This window comes from Cydia pomonella, chromosome 1, assembly GCF_033807575.1.
Source record: "Cydia pomonella isolate Wapato2018A chromosome 1, ilCydPomo1, whole genome shotgun sequence".
Lineage (NCBI taxonomy): Eukaryota > Metazoa > Arthropoda > Insecta > Lepidoptera > Tortricidae > Cydia > Cydia pomonella.
Genome location: NC_084703.1, coordinates 39,151,327 through 39,177,238, shown reverse-complemented (window position 1 = coordinate 39,177,238; position 25,912 = coordinate 39,151,327). Strand labels below are relative to the sequence as shown.

Sequence of the window (25,912 nt, the reverse complement as noted above, 5' to 3'; positions counted from 1 at the left end):
ACCATGCTGCCACCGCAGATCGAAAAGAAAAGACCTACCTAAAGTAATCGGAAAGAGGAGATAGATGTTCGAATCCAAAATGCCCTAAGATGCTCAGCAGCGCTTCGCCGAGTTCTAGTGTCCAAGCTGATTAGTAGACTGTCCATGATTCAAGTCTATAAGACAATAATTAGATTTTGATGAATGACATCGGTAAGTATTACACTTGGACTCTGAATCAGAAAAAAAAGAACAAGTTCTTAGTGAAGAAGACGAAATTCTGGCGGAATATTCTGGGACCTATCAGAGATGAAGATAGAGAAGATGAAAGCGTAGGAAAAATAGGGAGCTAGAGTAGCTAGTTGCGGCACCCAATATAATTAGCGAGATTATAGCCGCACGACTTCGCAGGCTTGGTCACTTGGAGTGGACGGGAGAGAATCGGGCTGTGAAAAGATATACCGCAGGAGCGATGTAGCCCTAAAATGCTCTCGGAGTATCCAACTAGCGTGGAGTGGTGCAGAATAGAGCAGAGTGACGTTGTTCTTGTATCAAAGGCCAAGATTCTTTTTGGGTCACTGATCCAGTGAAGTAAGTAAGTATTGCTTTCATAGTTAGTATTTCATGACGAATGAACACGAGGTGAGGCATTGGATGTATTTCCAACTATGCACCAGCTAATCCAGATATAAACCCTCCTTATTAAGTACGGTTTACAGAGAGATATATTGAGACTTGGCCATCGCACTAAATAATTGAATTTACATGTGTTTTCAGGCGATTGAATTTACACGTGTTTTCAGGCGATGGCCAAGTCTCAATATATTTATATAAAACATTAAAGAATTTTAATATTGATATGCGTCACTATAAGATGCTGTTAATTATTACGTAACAACTTAATGCTTCGAGTACGGAGATTCCAGACACAATTGATTTTCAATTGTTATGGACCACGATCGTGGTCTTAGAGACTGGACGTATTAAGACAGAAAGTCGCTTAAGTAGAGACTGAATAAATTAATAACTGACTTGGTATTACATGGATCTCACAACTTTTTACCGCAGAACAACTGAGTTGCGAGACTTGGTTTTTTTGACAAGTATTGTTTTTGATGGGATTTAATTTTGCTTTTTATGACACCCCACACAAGCTTACATGTGATATACTTGCTGTGGTATACGCAATATTCTGAACACGGCACCGGCCATTTTGATGACGTCATAACTGGTGACTTAACCACGTTAGAAACTGTCTCCCGATGGTTTTTTAGTCAGAATAACATGCTTAACAACATACTAAAATATGATGCTGGTTTCATAGGCACCTTTTGGGCCCTATATGACCATAAGGGAAGCGACTTCATACCTACGCGTATAACATTTTTTTATACAATCAAACACATTTGAATAAGTAGTCGATAAAGCAGTCAAACACCGATAGATTATTAATATGTTGTAACATGACATCACTATTTTTGATCTCACATAGACAATTTACGCACAAACTTGCATTTCATTTTTGGTCGCACTTTTGAAGTTTGACAGTCGTTCTTGATATCCTATTTCTATGTATCCGGATCCGAAAAATTGTCGGATATTGCAAACCCTAGCTGCGCGCTGCGCCATCTCCCCGCCCCGCGCGCCCCGCGCCACGTGCTGCCAACCACCTTCGCTTGCAGTTCGTTGCGATTAATTCTATTTACTTTTTGACAAACTTCCGGTGAAAAAAATCTATTTTTTATTTAGTGCAAAGGTAGTGTCTTTAGATAAGTACCGTTTTTAAAATTTTCACGTCTCTCTTAATTTCCCCCGAAGCACAATGTACAAAATAATTAAAAATACATGTTCCATAATTTGCCCAGGCGTGCAAAGTTAACTGAATGTTTATAATGCTTTAAAAAGCTTAACTTGAGATTGCACCAACCGACTGACTTATCCTCGAGCCGCAATCGAAAAAAAAATTTTTTTTAGGGTATCATACATTGCACATCTTTTTAATTAAGATATACTATGCACCAAGGTGTTCTCTATACACTACTTAGCTTGAACCTAATAGCTTTTAATTTACTCCAAAATTACGGCACTTTATAGTTTATACCTAAAATTTAACGGTCTTCCGTACATAATAGGAACGGTGCAACTCGGGGGAATCAATCTAGTTGCGCCATCTAACAAATCCAAAAAAAGCACGACTACACGACTTACTTCCATACTTTTTCTTAACTTGACTATACTACTACTGCTGAAAGACATTTTAGTAAGATTAGAACAAGTTTTTTTATATTGTTGTGCCAAAGTAGTTTCATTGACGTCGATACACATCTTTCACCAACGCAATAATTCTAATAAAGCACAGTGTGAGTCGAGCTTTTCTTTGTAGGTAGGTATTACTCGTACCTCTTACCTTAAACACAGAATAAGTAAAATAAAATACCTAGTAAAACTTAACTCAAACCAAGTAATAATTTACCCAAATCTAACTTTTAATTTGAAAAACCTGAGAAGAATAAAGTATCCCACCAAAAACATTTTCATGTAAAATATTGCCAAGACGAAACCATAAGGGTCGCACTGTCAAAAAGTTATCTGTAGGGCTAAGATGGTCGGCTCTTTATCATTTGTCACCTGCCTGTCACGTTCTGACAAGTATGTAAGTGCAAAAGTGACGGGCATAGTCACAAGTGATAAAATTGACCCATGCTGCCATCGCAGATCTTATGTAGAGCCAAGATTCTAATTCTACAAGTCCTAACTTTACGAAGTCTACACCTTAGCCAAAATATGTGCCTTGTCTGTTTCGTTACATGAACTATTGTAGAAACCTACAACAAAAAGTAATGAATAGTGAAAACATTTTTAGAGTAGAGTTTGTGAAGTTAGGGCTTGTAGAATTATTATTTTACTATGAAAAATTTAGCCACTGTTTTATTTTCTTAATTTTTCTATACTGATTTATTTTATGTTAATTTTTGCATGTCGTGTCTTCGACTGAATACTGACACTTATATGTAAAACCTTTTCTGTTATCATCTTGTACCATACGTATTCTGGCAAATAAAGAAAGAAATTCTATTCTAATTAGAAGCTTGGCTCTATGAGATCTGAGGGCCTACCGCGAACCACGTTTGACGTGTTGCCTCTCTGTCGCACTCGTAAATTCGTACGTAAGTGTGACAGGGAGGCAACACGTCGAACGTGGTTCACGGTAGCCCCTCTGATAACTTTTTGACAGTGCGACTCTGATGATGGTTTTGTCTTGGCCACATTTTACATGTCAATTTTTTGGTGGAATTTCATTTCTTTTTGTAAGTTGCTTATGACAATCTCCTATCCCCTAATTTAAAGGATGGGGTGTTATAAAAAAAATCTGTAATACGTATTTTATTATTTATAACGAGAAGCCCCTATTTGTCAGACCTCTCCAGCATCAAAATCTGCAGATGTCTTATACAAACTTTCATCCCCTAGTTTAAGGGGTTGGGGGGTAAAAGTTCCTAGTTTTAGATTTTTGTTGTTTGTATACTAATACTAGCTTACGTGCCATATTTCTGCTTTCTAGGACTTCAGGAAGTACCCTAAGACTTTTGATGATCGTCAGTGAGTGAGCGAGTGAGTGAGCCAGTGACGAAATCGGGAATTTAGATATCAATAAAATCTTAAGTATTAGAGCTATGTAATTTAAACTTTCTCTGCTTACTAAGTCCACTATTGACATCAAATCCCGAGCTTTTTGTTTACTGTTATAATCCAAACCCAAGTTATGGGGGTTAAAAAAAAGGAGCGCATCGAAAAAAGGTAGGTAGCGCCCTTGCTCCCCTCTTAGTTCCTGTCAGTTATAATTTGCTGTTTTCACTCGTTTAATAGAATAATTAACCAAGTCGGGAGTCAAATGAAAAGCAAACGGTTGTAAGTTTATGCGGTGGGATTACCCCCTTAAATCGGCTTACCCTTTTTGAGGTACCTATTTAGCTACGTGCCGCATCCAGTGTTACTCATCCGATCAATAATATAACCCTTATATTGGTTAGGTTCAAAACCTAGTTATTATAAAATCTTACACTAATAGTTAATAAATAGGTGATTATATTGTCTACTATAGAAGCCCTTTGCTAACCCGGTGTACAAGCTATCACGTATCGAGGCAACGTCAAAGTCGAGATAGGTAATTGCGCCTGGCTACTACCCAGTTAGGGTCTCCGGCCGACATCCTCGATTATGCAACGTAGACAGACACACTGGCAAAAGGGAAACCTCAGCTTACTGAAACGGAAATCATGTGACTGATATTGTGACTTAACGAAGATTTCAAGTTTCACGTTAACTGTTTTTTATGTTTTAAATAAATAGGTACTTAAAATGAACCTCTAATTGGATGAGCAAATTGTAAGGCTCGAAGCTCCAGTTATAAAATATTCTAGAAAATATCCACTCAAGAAGCGAAAAATTAAAATTTGGCTCAGACTACTCCGTAATACTACAAAGTCTCCATTTTCTGATTTAAAATGGAAACAGATTAATTGTATCGCATTGGCTAGCCTTGATATTAAGCAAGCAGAGGACGCTTCGATGCTCCTCACTTTATCTTAGCGTTTTTTCTTACTTCCATTATTGTCGCGGTGGTTCTTCTTGAAGAGGGAATCATTCGGAAAATTCATTAATAAGTAAAGCAGTCAGCCCGCCTAAACGGAAACTTCTTCGCAACATCGTACGTAGGTTTAAAAGAAATTGCTGGAGCGGGGTTTGCTGTAAATATATGCAATATTTATTTTAGGTACGTAAACGGGCGCAGTGGTTTATATTATTAATATTAATATAATAATATTATAGGACATTATTACACAAACTGACTAAGTCCCACAGTAAGCTCAATAAGGCTTGTGTTGAGGGTATTTAGACAACGATATATATATATAATATATATATATGTATAAATACTTAAATACATAGAAAACACCCATGACTCAGGAACAAATATCCATGCTCGTCACACGAATAAATGCCCTTACCGGGATTCGAACCCAGGACCATCAGCTTCATAGGCAGGGTCACTACCCACTAGGCCAGATCGGTCGTCAAATATGTTTATATGTTTTGATTTGCTAGGAAAAAGTGAAAAGATAGTTCTTTTATTTGCCTATCATAAGCATCTGTACGTGTTTTATGTGAGGGTGGAGTGAGCCGTGACGCTGTTTCTTTTAAAATGCTATAACAATTTATAACGCTAGAATATTTGTATTATTACCTTACCCGCCGTATTCACATATTTTTAATAGAGTGTTCTTTTTTTTCTTTGCAATAAGGGAGTGAAATTCGAACGTTTAACTTATTGATTTTATTCTGACATCATATATAATGCCTCACTCCCGCACCAGGTACAAAAGTATTTGCATACCGGTCCAGAAATATCACGCGTTTTCATTACTCTTAAGCTTAATTTGAATTATTGAATGTATGCCGCGACGTAGCATATCTACGATCACTACAATATGCTACGCTGTGACACGACATGAATAACAGTACGAGTATTACAGACGTTAGTTTTCAAGCTGGCCCATGTGGTTATCTTTGTCTATTGTAAGTAAAATCACACGTCCTAATTATCTGTATAAAAAAGGTTGGTTCGGTCATTGGCTATTCTAATTGGCACCTGAGCGCGGGCTAGTTCAACGGTCAAAGAACCAGTGTAAGTGCACTCCCCGATAATGCGCCTTTGTTCCGCATCTCGATGACATATTTTAGACAAGTTTTGTACCGTTCGACTCGCTTGCACTAACCGTAAGGACCACACAACTTCGCAAGATATTTTTCCATTAGTTTATATTGAATATTCTTGCAATTTCCATACAGAAGTTGTAATTCGATAACCGGTTAAAGTGACCGAACCCTTTTTTTGTGCAGATAAGTAGCACGTGCGGTTTTACTTACAATAGACAATAATTTAGCCGTAAGGGCCAGATTGAAAACTATTAACGACTATACCTTAGTAGCGACATGTATTTATAGTAGCTACAGGGACTGACTATTTTCTGACAAAGTAAGCGATAAAGATGCCACGAATCGTTGCGAGTAGCAATGGTAATGGCGTCGCAGAAAGGTTATTAAACGACAGCCTGACGCTCCCGAGCGCAAACGAGCTTAACGGTAGCTAATTTCCTGTTCAGGGTTAATTCATTGTTTCCAACTGTGCACATGTACATAGCACAAATGATTAAATGTACCGTAACATACACCGAATGTAATCTTTAGCCGGATAAGCTCATGGAAACACATACATTAGATCTCGTATAAGTTACATGCCCACACTGTGAGTAGCAGTCACTAAGTAGGTAATGTAGCTTCTTTTACGTGGGACAAAATTGCGTGCTCGCGTGATTCATACGTCCTCGTGTCTCGTGTGAAATTTCCCTTCCAAATGGAAGCAAACCAGCACAAAACGCACGTGTTTTATTACAGCCTAGCGATCAAACAACCCGTCAGTCTGGATTTGACCGATCACGGCCCGCGCCGGCTGTTGGCCTTGAATTCCAAGCATTTTAAAAGAAACGAATATACCGATACTGACAATCTTTCAGGCAATAATTAGGATTTCCCTTAAGACTGAGTAAACCGTCCACATTAATATTGTTGTCCTACTGATTCCCCAATTTTGGGACTTTGTGACATAGTTTTATTTTGCTTATTTTTTTCTTTATACATATTATATATAATAATAATATCAATAAATTGCTCTGATCATTAGCTTAAGATGCTATATTGATTTTAACTATTCATAAGTGCTTGTTGCTAGGCCTAAATGAATAAAGAATTTTTGAATCTTGTACCTATCTAAAAAAATCCGCAGTGACAAACGTTTGAAACGTGATACAATAATGTAAACAACATTGCAAACTCCCAATACGGCAGAGTTGTGTCGTCAGGGTACAACATTTATTATTCAGGGAGACTAAAAATATAAATACAAAAATGAGAAAGGACAATAAAACACGCCGTTTTCTGGTGTGGGTCGCTGGAGCGCGCCGGAGCGGGGCTCGGCATTGCGCTGCGGTGCGCTTACCCCGCAGCCCTGTTTTTGTTCTTGTATTATGGTAATAGTTATTAAAATGAGTAAGAGCGGAAGGAATTGCAATAGTACGAAATGCTTTTCTTAATTTTATAATTTAAGTTACTACTTTCTACGTAGTAAATAATAAAGTTGATTTTGAATTTATGACTTTTTATTGTAAATGTCCGTCGTAGATGTATATTATATTATCTGTCTCTCGATGGAATCGTTTTTACATTAGTAAAGATGGAGTGTGAATGATAAAGATGTATATAATACGTATTACTGACCCTAAATGTTGTTTTTTTTTTCAGTTTGAATAAAATAAAAATATATAGCCAATTTACGAGTATACAAATCCTGCGTGCGCATCAATCAAAAAAATATGGTAGGTACTATGGTAGTCATTCCTAACAGCGTAAATAAAAACCTAGCTTTCGGCAAGCCACGTTTTGTTTGCTTTATTTATTGGAATACCTAACATGCACATACCTACATGGGTTATATTTCCGGAGATCGACATTTATGTTTCAGAATTTATTACATTCTCTTTTTTAGGGTTCCGTAGCCAAATGGCAAAAAACGGAACCCTTATAGATTCGTCATGTCCGTCTGTCTGTCCGATTATATCACCGCCACTTTTTTCCGAAACTATAAGAGCTATACTGTTCAAACTTGGTAAGTAGATGTATTCTATGAACCGCATTAGGATTTTTACACAAAAATAGAAAAAAAAAATTTTTGGGGGTTCCCCATACTTAGAACTGAAACTCAAAAAATCTTTTTTCATCAAACCCATACGTGTGGGGTATCTATGGATAGGTCTTTAAAAATGATATTGAGGTTTTTAATATCATTTTTTTCTAAACTGAAAACCATGAAAACTTCCACCGAAAATTGGTTTGAACGAGATCTAGTAAGTAGTTTTTATTAATACGTCTTAAAATTAAAAAAAAAAAATTTTTCATCAAACCCATACGTGTGGGGTATCTAAGGATAGGTCTTCAAAAATGATATTTAGGTTTTTAATATAATTTTTTTCTAAACTGAATAGTTTGCGCGAGAGACACTTCCAAAGTGATAAAAAGTGTGTCCCCCCCCCTGTAACTTCTAAAATAACAGAATGAAAAATCTAAAAAAAATATATGATATACATTACCATGCAAACTTCCACCGAAAATTGGTTTGAACGAGATCTAGTAAGTAGTTTTTTTAATACGTCATAAATGGTATGGAACCCTTCATGGGAGAGTCTGACTCGCACTTAGCCGCTTTTTATTTTAACTCTATTCTCTAATCACGGCGCCCATTCTATAGGTATTTCCATCACCTATTTCTCTGTATCTTTAGGTATTTATATAAAAGTAAACAAGCAATTTGTACATTTTCGGGTACTTAGTTATAACATTTGTTGGTTAACCAGCCAAATACAAAACCACCTGGATCTATCACTGAATGACCTTACGTTAACCTACGTTATTTGATCATCTAATGTTTTCATCTACCCTCAACTGGCTTAAAAAACTATTTTAGGGTAGATTTTGTTTAGTAATAAATTTAGTATAGTATAAATATTCGTTTGATGTACATGCATTTATGCACAACACGACAATTACTGATGGAATAGATATACCTAATTTAAAAGGCAACCAAGAAGTCACCTGTGTGGTTATGTCATATACACATACCTAATACTTACAGCTGTACCTTTTGTAGGGTATGCCAACTTGTGGCCAAAGTCCGAGTTAATAACTTGACATATAGTCTGTCAAGCAAAGTATGTCAGTAGCAATGTACAGCAAAGTGAAGTAGGGCAACACTCAAAAAGCACTATTGCGTTGTATTGCGCTAAGAAAAGCAGCAATGTACATCGAACCAAAACATGTAATTATCATAACCTAAAATTTTACAAATATTTACGATCAACGAGCGTGATTGTATATTGGAGGTAACTTGACTTTGCTTAAGTTCATGCCTAAGCTTATTTAATATATTGGTATTTAATGGTGACTGCAGAAAATTATCTTGAAATAGCAACGATTCAGAATGTAAACAAAACATGATGGCTGTCATGCACTATCCACATTCCACAGATAAAACACAGATGACACGCGATTTTGGAATTATTCGAAAACAGTGTTGCTCACACGTGATTTTTTAAATTTGCCACCTTTTACTACTGACAAGATTTGACCAAGTATATATGTAATTTCACGCCCATAGGTAGACGGTTCATGCTAACCCTATCAGTTTACGCAAAATCTCATCCCAAAAATATTCCTTATTATAAACCAGGAGTATTGCAATATCATACTACAATTTTGAGCTTACCGATAAAAAACCACACGTAAGATTTCCCGTAAAGTTTGAGTTTGTAGACCTCGCAGAGCACGCGGCGCGCCGCTACCACGTAGAACAGGCCGACGATGACGCGCGCGTCCTGCCGCCGCAGGTTGCGCACGGCGTCAGCCGGGTCCGACAGGAACGACTGGCGCGTCACGATCTCGATGCTTGCCTTCTTGCAGTGCGCCTCGAGATCCTCCACCGTCTGAAAAAACTCTTCTTGTTCATACTTATTTGCAATTTGATGGACCGAGGCTGATACCTATGTACTTATATGTCGATTTTTTATTTTTTTATTTGCCCCCTTATTCATAAAAGTCTACTAAAGATAACTAGCCCCTAATAATCGTTTGTCCCTTTCCATCATCGGCTTGTTAACTTTAGTAGACGTTTATGAATAAGGGGGTTAAACTTTATTGCACAAAAGAAAACTTATCGTACAAAAGGCTGACTTAATGCCAAAAGGCATTCTCTACCAATCAACCTTAAGGAAAAGCAGAGAGTACTTGTGTCGTTTCTAAAAGAGTAACTTGGACAACATTTTAAGTTAAAATACTTAGGTAACTATGTACCTCAAAATACTAAAAAATATGGTGCTAAAATTCCCATTTAAAACCCTTAAACTATCTGAGATACGAAGTGAAAATATTATTACAGTGAGAATGCAAAATAGAGGCGCAAGAACGCTTCAAACCCACTTATGCAGAAAAAACCGGGGGCGCTCTAATTACATTGAATCCAGCGTGAAAGACTGGCCTCATTCATTGCGTGGAACTACGCGGCCCTCCAGGCGCATTCCAATCACAAAAATATCGTCCTTACTTGATATTACTCTCAGTGTGACTCGAAGGAATTTATATAATGGTACAAGCGAGATGCGCTGAAACTAATATCAAATCAATGTCACATCATGATAATATTTAAAAAATCGGCATGCACCTCCTTGTTACTGGGAGCCACGCTGCGCTGTCTCTGAGTGCTTAGAAAAAAAAACTCTTTCATTTTAATTTGAATAGTACAAACCTACAACCATGATAAACCGACCTTCACTTACATCATCTTTATTATTGTTTTGAGTTCTTTATATCATCGTCATGTGCCTTCTATTTTTAATTTTCCTCATGTGCGTACTATTGACGCAAAGGAGGGTCTTTATTATCTGTATTGTGTAATATGCACGTTTGGTTTGTGGCACTCTAGCCACTCCTTTGCTTTTGGTAGCTGCAGCTACAAGCCGTGATCTTATAATTATAGATTTCACTAAAAATATCAAGCACATGAGTGCCCAGAAACCAAACGCATGGGTTGATTCTGATGATTCTTACGTTAATCATTATGTATGACTTGTCCAAATGTCACTAAAGACAACAGTAATCAAAACTAAATACGGCTGTCGCCTCCACAGATCTAGAATGACGTTTACGCATAAAGATAATTAATGACACTTAATGTAACATGTAACATCTTTGTGTAATTTGTTTAATTACCATCTAGTCGCTAGAGTGCGTTTAGTTTAGTTTACTTTAGCATTACCTTACCTACATTATGTATAGTTCTTAGTGAGAGCGTTTTAGGAGGTGATTGCACATCTATACTATTATTGTTTACCCCTTTTATTTCTCCATTAAAGAAAATCAATAAAATAAAAATGTGCAAAAGGGAAACCATTACGTATGAGAACATGAACATTTCATGAGTGCGAAAGGCAGGCTACAAATGAAAAAACATGACCACTTTTGAGGTTCTAGGCGGCCGCTAACGGCCGCGTGAATGTGCCAAAACGTAACGTTGCGTAAGGTACGCACAACTGTATTCAGGAGATAGTCCAGCTTATGAAAATTGAATCTGTAAAAACGCATCAATTTAAAAAAATCTGTAGCAGAAAATCAAAGATGATTACAAGGATTGCACAATCTTGATACTTTTTGTCATTTCTATATTATTTTCACGTTTTTCTTGCGTAAGTAAGAAAAAAAACACTGCGTTTTAATATCGATGGGTAGTTCTAAGTATTTGACACATTTACAAATAGGCCGTACAACGAATGCTCAAAAAAAGGTATAGAGGGAAATGCTTGTAATAAAGTTTAACTTCGTAACTATATTTGGACTAGTTAGGAGGTCAACATAGCCTTTGAGCCGGGAGGAGACGGGGGTTTGAAGGTTCCATTTTTCAGTTTGTCACTTATATGTTGAAAACTTTGAGTATTAGCGACAGGCATGTACAAAATGAATGTTGATTACATTAGTTACAAATTTTATGGTATGGTTTTCGCGATATTCGCTCTTGAAAGTGTTATCTCTTAATTAAATCTCATAATACCAAATAAATAAATAATTATATTTATATCAGTTAAGCTGCTAGGCCGTATTTGGTATCTGGCTCAAGGGCTACGGCCGGGGACATTCGATATGTTCACCTCCTAACTAGTGCAAACAAAGTTACGGAGTCAAAAATTGTGTTCCAAGCATTTCCCTCTATACTTTCTTATTGCTTGGCCTTAAAACCAACTTGTACTGTTACAAAACCAATAAATTTACGCCACCACATATTATTTCTGAATTCAATACTTGCAATGGCACTTGATATCATTATGTCAAGACATCATTCCGATGATGTTACACTACACCATTCCAACTTCCGTCGCGTTTTTGTTATTTCATGGGCATGATCTTGTATATTCTAGACCTGTGCCACCTGTGGTCGCCCCTCGCCACTTTGTGGAGAAGAATAAATACTTATCGTCGTAGATACAGCGTCAATAAAAATCGTTAAGTACCAGACTTATTTTATCATTATTAATTTTGAATGGCCACATGAAACGGATATCGATTCAAAATGGGTGAGTGGGTGGGTATTTTCACTTACTTATATATTTTTTATTTTTAGTGTGACCCAGTTTCTACACAATCGTAACTAAACACATAAAATAAAAAGCCTGCATAAAAATAAAAAGATTGGCGCCGTGCTAGATTTATAAAGCTGCGTTTCCACCAAAACTGTCCATGGATGCGTGGCGAGGGATGTGTTTGTCATGAACCAATATTAACACTTGATTTACCTATCCTTGCTCAGCGAAGCTCTAGTGGAAATAGCTCAGCGGAGGGAGGTTTTTGACCGTATATACATACAAAAAAGTTAAGGTGTTGCGAGGTACGAACGCCAGCGAAAAACATTAAAAAGCACCAATCCCGCCTCACCGCATCCCGCTTGCTTATTTGAAAAGAGCCAGCTAAACACCGTCGCTTAGTACCGCTACACATCTTTGCACCGCTCAGTTACCCCGAACATCTCTGGTGGAAACATTCACATCGTTCGACTTCCTTGCTACACATCCTTGCACCGCTCAGTTACCTCGCACATCTCTGGTGGAAATAATCACGTCGTTACACATCCTCGCTACACATCCTTAAACCGCTCAATTACCCCGCACATCTCTAGTGGAAACATTCACATTGTTCCACATATTCGCTACACATCCTTGCACCGCTCAGCTACCGCGCACTTCTCTGGTGGAAACAATCACGTCGTTCCACAACCTTCCTACACCTCCTTGAACCACTCAGTTACCCCACACATCTCTGGTGGAAACATTCACATCGTTCCACATCTTCGCTACACATCCTTGCACCGCTCAGTTACCTCGCACATCTCTGGTGAAAACAATCACGTCGTCCCACATCCTCGCTACACATCCTTGAACCGCTCAGTTACCCCGTACATCTCTGGTGGAAACATTCACATCGTTCCACATCTTCGCTACACATCCTTGCACCGCTCAGCTACCTCGCACATCTCTGATGGAAACATTCCCATCATTCCACATCCTCGCACCGCTCAGCTACCTCGCACAGCTTTGGTGAAACGCAGAATTATGGGTCCAGATTATTTAAAGTCGCTATTTTTCACATCACTTCTAGAGTAGATAATATTTTTTATTATTTTTATGCAGTTAGCTTATTCATAGGAACTTTAACCCTATAAATAACAGACCGGTCTGGCCTAGTGGTTATTAGTGACCCTGCCTATGAAGCCGATGGTTCTGGGTTGAAATCCCGGTAAGGGCATTTATTTGTATGCGGATATTTGTTCCTAAATCATGGGTGTTTTGTATATTTATATATTATACATATATATCGTTGTCTGAGATCCCACAACACAAGCCTTCTCAAGCTTACTGATGTGGGGCTTACTCAATTTGTGTAATAATGTCCTACAATATTTTATTTATTTTGTATAAAAAATACAAAGCAAGCTGACTTCATAAATATAACTAAAAAGATAAAAAAAAACGAGTTAATTAGGTTTAACAAGATTTTAATATTTTATTCATATTTTCGCCAACAAAAAACTACACGCCCTTTTTGGCTATATATTTATTACGAGCTGTTACATGCTACATTATATTTTTAGTCAAATTTTGCGAGCTCTTGACTTTTCTCGGCAACGGTAGCCTCAGCTCTTCAGAAAAGTACTTAATGTAGGTAATTATCATTGTGGATTTAATTACTTTGATGCCTCAATCTAAGTATAAGTATGCGGAATGATAGGTAGTCGCATCTCCCCTTTTGGTAATCTCAAAGCTTAAAATTGTTTCCACATTTCAGTTACTCTCATTCATGACTGATATCTTTCCTGAATGCCTTGAATAAAATATTCATTTCCATTTCCATACAACTATCCTTCAGCCATTTGAACCAGTTCGATTTAGTAAATATGGGTCTTAAATTCCCGACCTCCCAATTGTATCGGGGGAGTGCCAAGATTCCTTTATCCTTTTCCTCTGATTTCGTAAGGGATTTCCAGAGCGACGGGAGGTGAGTTTATCTTAAATGACATCAATCAAGAGCGGCATTTGAACTTTAATATTAATGTTTGATTTGTTATTGAAATGTACCTAATTTTTGCATCGTATCGCGCTTGCAACGATATTAAGGATAAGTATCAAAATGAGATTATATTGACATCTATTAGTAAGTTCAAATCGCCTCCTGATGTATATTCATCCATAATATAATAGTCATCCTACTTACTAGTCGCTAAGAATATTCAATTGTGGGCCCGAGGGAAAATAATATAGCCCATGGAATTGGTACATTTTACCTAACATCAAATGAGGTAGTTCTGTTTTTTTAATATGTTGGCAGTGATGAAATGGTATAAACAAATACAAGTTTCGACCTCAAAAGCCCACAATCAAAGCTCAAAGCTCATAACTCGAGACGTGTTGTTGATAATTAATTGTGTATACTGTGGTAGTGGTAGTTTAGTTTTGTAACTGGCAACAACGCTCAGGCAAATATCATCTATTATTTTGTTTAGTTGTCAGCATCACATGCCGTTGACCGTTTAGCATGTGCAGAAGTAACTATTTTGATGTGATTTCGAATGATATAGCAACGTCATCTGCGAAAAGGTGTACCTAAGTTTCTTTATTTGTCTGTTATGTGTTTTCGAAAGCTAATACGTATGGAGGTAAAAAAATATTAGATTACAATTACAAAACATATTTCAATGAATTAGTAAAGTCAGTGGAGGGCAATCTTGTATTGAATGTCTACATTTCGTTTGTATGCCAGTATTATGAGCCATCACAATTCACAACACCACCGCAAGGTTGTACAAAAAAAATGACCCCGACCCATGGGAAGGTATGGGCACTTTTGACAGGCTTTAGAAAATCCCTTAAAATGTTGAGACTGATCATAATTGAATAAGTATTCTAGGTATAATTGAAACGAAATACATATATGTGCAAGTGATATACGGAACAAAAAGTCGATTATTTAAAAAAAATAACGGGTTTATTATGACTTAAGTAAAAAAGTGCCTAATGCTTCCCTACCGCGTATTTCCGCCATGTTTTTGAGTTCGCTTTTATAACGGTTTCAAAAGCTGAAGACACCGGCCTCGGCAACTTCAAATTTTTATAACTATCAATCAGAAAAAACCTCATACCTATGTTTATATTTTATAAAATGCGTTCACCCTCCATCACATTCGTATCGTAATGTCAATCATAATTAGGTTGAAATACATTATTAACTCGAGATTATTGTACATGTGGAAACAATGATGAGTGCTAATCAAAAACATAGTTTATCTATTAGCAGACCGAGAGGTTGGCGTGTAGCACCCCACTCGAAGTCAATACGAAGTACGAACACGTAACTGCCCATCAAATGATCGGTGGTCACGCGAGCGCTTATTCAGGCGATATCATTCGTATTGAAAGTGGTCAAACCCATCTGAACAGGATCAACAGGCAAACAAGCCGCTTTTGAACAAGGTCTCATTTCAGGATGACTCACACTAGAACGGTCCGGATCCGGGCCGAAGCGTCCGACACTTCCCCCCCCCCCCCCCCCCCTCACCGATCAGCCACCATAGGAAACGAAGTGTCGGTCGCCTCGGCCCGGACACGGGCCTGTCTAACGTGAGTGATCCTTTAGACATGTGACAGTATGAATACTACATTTGCCTCTTGTAAAAGTACCTTGTGATGTGATGACAGATATACTTTTCTAAATGTACCCAAAGTACCAATATGCCGTCATTTTGTCGCCGTACTTACAGGTCCTTACTTTCAAATATTATTGAAACCAAATAAAGCCTGAAAACAAGTGCCCTCTATCCCTCTCACTCCCTTTCCTACTAACGTTTTTTTAGGTATTTATTCATTACAATAAAATTGCCATATAAGCAATATATGAACTATAATATAAACTTTATATGAAGTTGGTATGGTATTTTGTCATACAATACAATACATTACGAGCGGCGTAGAAACATCAACCTAGCTAGAAAAGATTATATGATAAATGCGGCTATGTACATAGAAGTTTAGTAAGAAAACAGTCTATCCCTTAACAAATAAAGGCACCCTTGCCTGGCTTACTTTTTATATTTCTTGTTATTTTGCGTCATAACTAAAAGCAAATATCATATTTCGTACATATTTACCGCGGTGTAATTTCCAATAATCCCGCAAAAAATATGGTAGACTCACCGAAATAAACACCTCCTCGGCTTGCTGCAGAATAGCGATGCGAGACCAGCCGAACTTCTGCATGAGCTTGATCCTCGTAGGATTGTGGACGGTGGCCGAGGGGTGCGTGCGGAACAGAGTGGGAAAGCGCGCCCGGTCGGAGAGCGCAGGCGATGATGCGCCGTAACACAGCTGTAAGAAAATTTACAATTAAAGGCTAAAGATAAAAACTTTTAACCGACTTCAATTTCGAGAAGGAGGAATTTTTATATTAGCAACATACATAGGTTGTGGTTAGTTTATTATATTTGTTTAGTTACTCGTTCCCGTTTTCTATACTTTGGTCAATTTGTTATTACGTCCATTTATTGTTCATCGGCAAGTAAATTATTACCTAACTGTAAAGGTGACATTCGTATGTCAACTGCAACTGCATTACTGTTGCGACATTCCTGCGACGGCGTATCTGTCCATTTATTTGATAAAATGAGTGATTGAGTTTTATAATCGCGGCAGTAATGTGGCGGCAAATGTCAGAAATTGACAGATACTGTGGCGGCAATAACGCCGCCGCAGTAATGTCGCAGCCACGCCGCAGTAATACAGCTGTAGTTGACATTCAAACGTCCTTAAATCTCCTCATAAAGTCATTGGAATGTATCTAGCGCATCTATTATACATATACATATACAGTGATTTATTTATCATTCTGCGTCTATAACATAGCATATACAGTGATGGTTACGCAGAATGGCTGTTTTCAAAACCGGAAACTATTCGAAATGTTGTTAGATTTTAGGTTGTTTTTTATTTCTTATTTAAGAAAGTTACATAAGCATTTAGGCAATAGTAAATAATTATGTCCATTCTTTTTCATAGACCCCCTAATTATTATTCATTAATAATTCCAAAACGCATACAACATAGGTACTACCTATTGTGTGGCACAAAAATATTCTTATTAAAAGTCATTGGTCATGATATGTATTTATATCATGTTTCTAAATAATTAACAAGAACAATCGTAACTAATAATAAAGGAATAAATAAATAGCCAGGGTCTCACACCAATATTACACACCTAAGTATTATTCATAATGAACCGTGTTTTCACGAATGTGTGGCTTTGATTCAGTAGATATTGTCTCGGCCGTCGAGAAAAACGGTCACAAGTGGGTGCTGTATGAATATTAGCTCAAGTGATCCCGGGAGACCCGTGGAATCCTTGAGTTAAACAAGATAAGGGTCCGCTTGTATTCGTCATTCTGTGCATTAAGTCATTAATACATCTTAATCACTTTATCTAACAAATTGTCATCTTTATTAAATACTTCAAATTTAATCCTACTCTCTGCATAGATAAACTTCTCCACTTTAGAGCTATTCTAAATGTACCTTGGCTACTTAGAAAACAAAAAACCCTGAAATTTTAAGCTAAATTTGCTTTAAGCACGGTTTTATACAATAAAGAAAGAACGAAATAAGTATTTTATACCTAAAATAACGCAACACTTCCCAGAGGGCCGCCTTCCACTTTTGTTTTAAGTACATCAAGGATAAGGAATTGTTCTTAGCCACCTTTCTTTCAAATAACCAAAATCCGATTTAATCCCTGCTTCACAGACCGAAGTGTGGGGTCAATATTATGGAAAATGTGTTTACACGATTCATTATATTTTAATCATGGCCATGCTCCTTCGCTTGAGTTTTCTCGATTTTTTTAATTAATAATATTACAAGAGTTAGTAGCGTAGAGGCAGAGGTCGACCACGTGGCAGATGGTCTGACGAATTCGTAGCAACAGCGGGCCCAAAATGGCTAGAGACAGCCCAAGATAGAGAGAAGTGGAATAGCTTGGGGAAGGCTATTACCCGAAAGGGGGCCACATATTTTTTAAGTCAAATTTTAAGTTAAATTACTTTATTTTCATTTCTATATTTATTTTGTTTAAAGTATGTGTGGAAGAAATAAAGCTCTTTATTATTTATTATTATTGTATTAGTAGCGTAAAACAATTTCCATACATAAATATAAAATCTAGTAGCTTTTTTAATAATTAAAAGATCAAAAAAAAAACAAATGAAGAGACATAGGTATATATAGTTAATATACACAAAATATTGTCTATAATGTTAATATCCAGGGAGGAAAATGGCGACTACGCTTGTTTGAAGAAGCGGTCGCCCCTTTGGCCTTATGTTAACGGCACCAATCATGGGACATTTAAGAGAAAATTTGGAGTATTTTTGATATTTCACCGATAACTGTAAAATTTCTACCGCTTTACGCATTAAAAGTTGAATGTCCATTTCGCCCTTTTTGTTTTCTATGTATTTAATGAAAGCTACTGTAGTTAGTTTCAATATTATTAACCAATTAAAACTGTGGTTTTTTGCTCCAGTCATGGGATGTATGGTGCCATTCATTTTCAAACTAACAAATATCAATGAAAAATTAAACTTAAGCAGCTCTTTGGCTCTTGGTTATGGTAAAACGTTGCCGGCGATTAAAAATTGATGGTAAATACTTGTTTTACAGGATTTGTCTATACCATCCCATTACTGGTGCCTGTTAACCTGATGACTACAAATTAAGGCCAAATTAAATGCCATTTGCATTGAAATTAGCCGTTTACGCTTTTTATTATGATCAGTAGAACATACAATTGTATCCTAAAATGTTATTTTTAACATAATTAATTAATTATATACTGTGACAGCTAGATTTTAAATGCATTTTGCTTCAGTGCCACAAGTCTAACACTATAAATTTACCCAATTCTAATTACTTACCAATTATATAAAAAAATAACAAATATTACCAAATTTTACAATAAATAACTATTTTTTTTTCTACTTATGAAATCGTTTTAAATTTTTCTTAATCCACCTTTATATGCCAAATGCTAACAAAATCTCACAATATTTTGAAATTAAACACAGTCCGAAAGCTTCGGATAACTTCTATTAGTTATAGCGCGACTGGTAATTTTTTTTAAACACAATATCACGTTAATAGTTAAACATATTATTTAAAGTTTCGATATCCACAATGGGGTGGATCAGCTACTAATACCATCAACGCGACCCGCAACAACAATAATAACGCTTTGTGGAAACATTTAATCATGCCGAATAATAACGCTTTATTTTATTAACGGTACACTCACAAGAAACGTTTTATTTTCGATTCAATTTTCCACATGATATACTGGCTTGTGTAACAATTAATCAACGTTACCACCTGCACCGTCCTTGTCAATATGCCGATATTACCCACAAAGTCCACAACCGATTATTAAAACGGCGAAATACATAACTGATAAATAAAATCGTGAATACAATTTATGAGTAACAATTGAAAGGAATTACTTATTAATATTTATCATGTTGAAGATTCACATTTATTGTAGTTTTAGTACCTAATCAAATTTTTAATAGGTATTGGTGCTGCAACAGAATGAAGGTAATGCCAATATTTTGCCACATATACGAGTATTTTTTATACCACGTCGGTGGCAAACAAGCATACGGCCCGCCTGATGGTAAGCAGTCACCGTAGCCTATGGACGCCTGCAACTCCAGAGTATGTCGGTGTGATATATTTACTCTGTTCTGTACTCGCATTCTGAAAGGAAATGTTGATACTTATAATATTAAGAATACTCCCATTCAATTAATTCGCTACTTATCCTTGTTCTAGACTTAGTTTCTATAGCACGAACGTGAAATACAAATCAAGTAGGTACTATGATTTTATTTTAAAATGTAGTTTTGGTTTGTGTTATAAATAAATCTGATAGTTCTTTGTTGAGGTTAACCGCAGAATATTCGAATGTCGACGGAATAGTTAAAACCAGTTTATTAATAATAAATAAGTATTCAATGGATAAGTAACTTTTAGGGAAGGGCCACTGGCGCCATCCAGAGCTAGCCACTAACTCGGGGTTAACCGGTTTAACCCGGAGTTACCCTGTATTAGCGGTTATAACTCCGAGTTTCTGGCTGAACCTGGATGGCACAAGTGGTAGTTACAATAATAAACCAAACTGTGTTGACAATGTGAGCACGTATAATTAATATTGTGAGCCACACGTTCACACATTGACCTGCATGGCTACCACGAGTTGGCATTAGACGTCAAGTGACGTCAATGTCTAATACCACTGGTACGGCTATCGGTCCTACTGTCATAAAGCTTGTTTGTGGATCCAGCGCGAAGCGTCTTGTTTCAGATTGAACGAAAATGCTGTCGTCTTTAAGGCTTCTCAGCCGATTCTCGTGAAATTTAGTCAGCAGGTTCGATAATTATATGATTTGTGGCCGATCCTGTTTTTGGATTTATATATTCCATAATGATGGAGCCATTGGCGATGATTGCGAGGTGTACATATAACTCACAGCACACTAGTAATAAGATTCAGTATTGTAGGTATATCTTGTTGACTGAAGCGTTAGCGAAGGTCTCTGTTTTACCTCGGGCATTTTGCTTTCGTATGTCCGGATGTTCTCCTCTACAGGTCGCTATTCTTAATCAATTCTAGTGAAATTTTGTGACCAGATTCTATGATTAAATAATTTTTTTGTTGATCCATTTTGGGGATTTTTTTTCAAATTGCAGAAATTGACATAAAAGGATTTAAGCGTTAACAGCGTCTATGGCGCTTAAGACCACTGTGAGTTCACTAAGATAACGACTCATCGCACTAAGTAAAATTTTAACGCGAGGTCTACCGCTCATAGAGCCACCATGTTTATTATATCCAAAACTTTTACTTACCTAACTTTCAGAATTTCGTCATCTGAACTAGGAAAAGCTGACTGGCATGATTTATTCACATTTTTATATACACAGTTCCGCAGCAGCGTCTAACAATGGTGGTACAAATTGCATGACTCTTCGGAGCGGCGCCGGTCCCTAACAAAGAAATAAATAAAAGGGATCCGCCAATGCATTCATTGTTCCCTACGAGTATGTGACTATACGCTACCTCCTTAACAAAAATAGGCTCATTGAATAGTTTAGTACGCAGATTGTTTTTTTATGAATATAAGACAAATATTATACTTCTTTTTTTTTGAATAGTTGCAGCTTTTTTACTAATAAATAGAAATATATTTCCTGGTTCTTATAATACTTACATTATATTAAGTTTGCAAGAGGCTCTAGCCAAGATGACAATCGTTTATCGAGAAACGCCAATCGAAAATTAACGATTGAACGAAGAAAAAGTAAACGAAAAATTGGGTGGGTAACTATTATTATTTTATATACTTATAAACGAATGTTAATATATATTTTGATTTGCTACGTTAGTCAAAAAATTATACTTCTGCTTTGGTGGGGCCTATTAATTTGTAACACAATGGGTATTTTTTGCTCCTTATTTTATTGCTTCAGATATACAAAACAATATTTCATAACGTCCAGTTCCCGATAAAAACATGTCAGATAATTTCAATTCTTCTGAATATTAAACAATAAATAGTTTAAAATATATTTAAAATATCTTGAAGTGGAGCAAATAATGAAGCAAAGTAGAACCATTTTACGGTATATTCATTTAAGTTTTGTTTGGCGTTTTCTATAAACGATTTTTCAATCGACTAGGTAGGTGATTAAGTGGTATGATTAGTACGATAAAAACATGTCAGATAATTTCAATTCTTCTGAATATTAAACAATAAATAGTTTAAAATATATTTATTTTTTTTGGAAGTGGAGCAAATAATGAAGCAACGTAGAACCATTTTACGGTATATTCATTTAAGTTTTGTTTGGCGTTTTCTATAAACGATTTTTCAATCGACTAGGTAGGTGATTAAGTGGTATGATTAGTACGATAAAAACCTGTCAGATAATTTCAATTGTTCTGAATATTAAACAATAAATAGTTTAAAATATATTAATTTTTTTTTGAAGTGGAGCAAATAATGAAGCAATGTAGAACCATTTTACGGTATATTCATTTAAGTTTTGTTTGGCGTTTGCTATAAACGATTTTTCAATCGACTAGGTAGGTGATTAAGTGGTATGATTAGATTTTAAGAGAAACAAGACCCGGAAAATGATAATAATTATACGTAGGAAATTTTGGTTTTACATTTGCTTAATACATGCGTTTTTAGCCAACTGACATAGTAAATACGAATTGTTTGGTGTGGTTACCATTACAAATAAACATATAAATATTTACAATGAATTATTTATTTTGGTTCTCCGATCCTTACCTCGGTCCGAATCTCGCCAATAACACGTTGGCAATTCGCCGCACCCTCGTTGCGTGGCAGGCTTAAAGGTTTGTTTAGGATCAATGTTGTTGGCACAGATATGCACAGATATTTACGAGAGGATTATTCCATACGAATCGAGGATTTTCATCAGCAAGGTCAGTTCGGGTATTATCTTCAACCCTGGATAATGGGTAGTCAACAGTTCTATTCAAATAAGTTGATAACCCTATAGATTTACTATAATAGGTATTTTTCGTGTAATTAAAATAAATTAATTCACACATGCACGAAAAAAAGCACCCGGTAATTATAAGAAAAACATAGCAAGCATGTATATTTTAACGCAATTTCAATTTACTAAATCGAATCAAATAGAGATGGATAGTCAAAGAAAACTATGTAGCCACAGTAAATTTACTGCCATATTTCGACACATGATTAAAACTTTTGAACGCCATTTGACTTTGATCCTTATTCTTTCATCTATCAAAAAGTGATTTTGATATTTATAAATGTATATGTTTCATTTGTATGTCATATTTCTTTCGATATTGGTAGGCAATAAAGAATATTTGTATTGTATTTTAATAATACATTTTACATGTAAAACTACTAAGAAATTTTAAAGGAATATAAACCTAGGTAACAACAGGCGGTCTTATCGCTAAAAAGTGTTCTCGGGAAATGTAGAACTTATACAAAAATCTACAGGTAGTGCAAGTAACTGAATATGGAGAATAAAAATCAAAAACTTACATACTTGTAATAGGTCAAAGGCCAAAGGTATGGCGGCATCGTTTCGAGCGATGGCGGCACAAGCTTTAGCCGATGCCCGAGAAGTTGGCGCCACTTTTTGGTATTTAACACATATCAGTGAAAGAATAAGGATCAAAGTCAAATGGCGTTCTAATAGTTTAGTCATATGTCGAAAGATGGCAGTAAATTTACTGTGGCTACAAAGTTTTCTTTGAAAATCCATCCCTATTTGAACATTATCTTTGTTTCAACATAGAATAATTTTTAATACTTATATTTTTAAGCGGTGGTGGCCGGGTGGATATGACGTCCGACTTTTAATCCGGAGGTCGTGGGTTCAAATCCTGGCTCGTACCAATGAGTTTTTCGGAACTTATGTACGAAATGTCATTTGATATTTACTACTAACTTTTCGGTGAAGGAAAACATCGTGAGGAAACCTGCACACATCTGCGAAAAAATTCAAAGGTGTATGTGAAGTCCCCAATCCGCATTGGGCTAGCGTGGGGACTATAGCCCGAGCCCTCTTGCACATGAGAGGAGGCCTGTGCCCAGCAGTGACACGTATATAGGCTGAATTATTATTATATTTTTAAATTCAATAGCGCTGGCGGTAAGAGCTTGCGACTTGCAATCCGGAGGTCGCGGGTTCAAACTCCGGCTTGTACCAATAAGTTTTTCGGAACTCATCTACGAAATATAATTTGATATTTAACAGTCGCTTTTAACCGGAATAATCCAAATAAGGCTTAGTTTACCCTCTGGGTTGGATAGGTCAGATAGCAATCGCTTTTGTAAAAACAAGTACCTACGCCAATTCTTGGGATTAGTTGCCAAGCTGACCCCAGACTCCCATGAGCCGTGATAAAATGCCGGGACAACGCGAAGAATATAATTATATTTTTTAATTCAATGCCGTCTTTTTGCTTTAACTTCTATGTCAAGACTCTCAGTCTCTGAAATTATTATTATATGTTGATCCGAAATAAACTATTAGCCGCTGTCAGTCCAAACCGCTCCGCTACCACTGTATCATAGACAGGCAGTGATTGACTTCCGAGTGGATTAATATGCACTTTGATTAGAACTCCCTCGATACCTACGCCGGAGCTTATTACATACGCTACATCGCATGAATTTTAGAAGGCAACATTATGATTGACTTTAGTGTGGATAATTAAATTCATACTCGCATGTTTGTTTAGTGGAGAAACAGCAAGAAAAATGGCTTTCTGGTCTTTGCTGAACGAATAACGTAAACCCTGAAAATACTGTAGAGCGTTACTTACAACCATGAGATTCCACATCTTAGCGGCTTCAGCAACGGTGGTGCACACGGTCGAACATCCTGCCAGCAGCAGCAACTTTTGTGGCGGGTTGTAGAGCAAATTGTACATAACACTTGCACCCAGCCCCGGCTCGCACTGTCAAACAAATAAAATATTAATGGAATGGTTCCATGTAAATAGCACGATATGTGTAATATACAGGCTTCATATCTATATGTATGCAGCGAGCGACATAATGGCTAAAGTGTAGATGTATTACGAAACCCTGCTAAACAAGAAAATTAATGCTTCCTTCCTACGAACTTCCTGTTCGATTTCTTGTAAGTAGGTCTTATTTTATCTCGGCAAGAAAAATACGAGTGTTATCAGGAACGGCTTGTAATTTTATACAGTCCGTTGAGCGATTGCCACCGAAGCATTAATGCTCCGGAATAACGTTAATGTGGTCAATTGCGCGTGCCTCCGCGGCTGATGATATTTAGCATATTACCGAGTTATTGTGTCGTCAAATGAAATACTTTGTAATATTGTAATGTACTTTTGTTCTAACATTAGTACTGGTAGATAAAAGTAATAATAATCACCCCAATACAATTACAGCTATTTAAATAAAAAGACAAATAAATAGTGACGATTTTAATAGCATCTCAAGATTTTTGTTTTTTGTTATCAATGCTTTTTGCCCGATTGCGAGAAGTTATGATATTAGCAGCATATATTAATACATATATACATATATACATATTTATTTGGGTTACACAACTTTTTATTGTAACTCGTTGTCATGGGTTTGTGCCAAATTATTACACACAGCGACGACAGCCATAAGCAACTTAGGACCACTTGCGCCATCCAAGGTTAATACCCACTAACTCGGGGTTAAACCCGAAGTTACAAGTACAATTTAACTCTGTGTTAAAGGTTAACTCCGAGTCCTGAATGGTGCAAGTGGCCCTTACACACATTCAATTCAATTCAATACATTTAATTCGAATAATACAATCCATTACATTGTCAGTTGTTGTTTTCTTTTATTATTAAACACAATGGCTACCTAGCCGTATCGACTCGAAACGAATAATTTAAATTAAGTTTTATTCCAGGTTCTAAACCATTTAAAAAATGTTTTAATGCGGTTTTTATTAACTATTTCTCACAATATCAGATTTTTCATACAGCTCATATCGCATAGGTTAGAATAAAGAATATATAGTTATGGCGAGTTATAAGTGTGAGAACCTGTAATTTAAGGCTTCGGTTCTTCAAGGCGTACTGGACA

The 25,912-nt window shown here is 36.5% G+C and overlaps 1 protein-coding gene across 2 annotated transcripts in view; it reads right to left on the bottom strand.

Annotated features, from left to right (window-relative positions):
- Positions 1–25,912, bottom strand: part of LOC133522728 (gamma-aminobutyric acid type B receptor subunit 1) — a 179,208-nt gene that overhangs the window by 33,783 nt on the left and 119,513 nt on the right. For both annotated transcript variants that reach the window (XM_061858165.1, XM_061858157.1), the window contains exons 3-5: positions 24,634–24,768; positions 16,377–16,547; positions 9,356–9,572 (exon numbers count right to left, since the gene is read on the bottom strand). In XM_061858165.1, the coding sequence (XP_061714149.1) occupies positions 9,356–9,572; positions 16,377–16,547; positions 24,634–24,768 (523 nt within the window). The remainder of the gene's footprint in view (positions 1–9,355; positions 9,573–16,376; positions 16,548–24,633; positions 24,769–25,912) is intronic.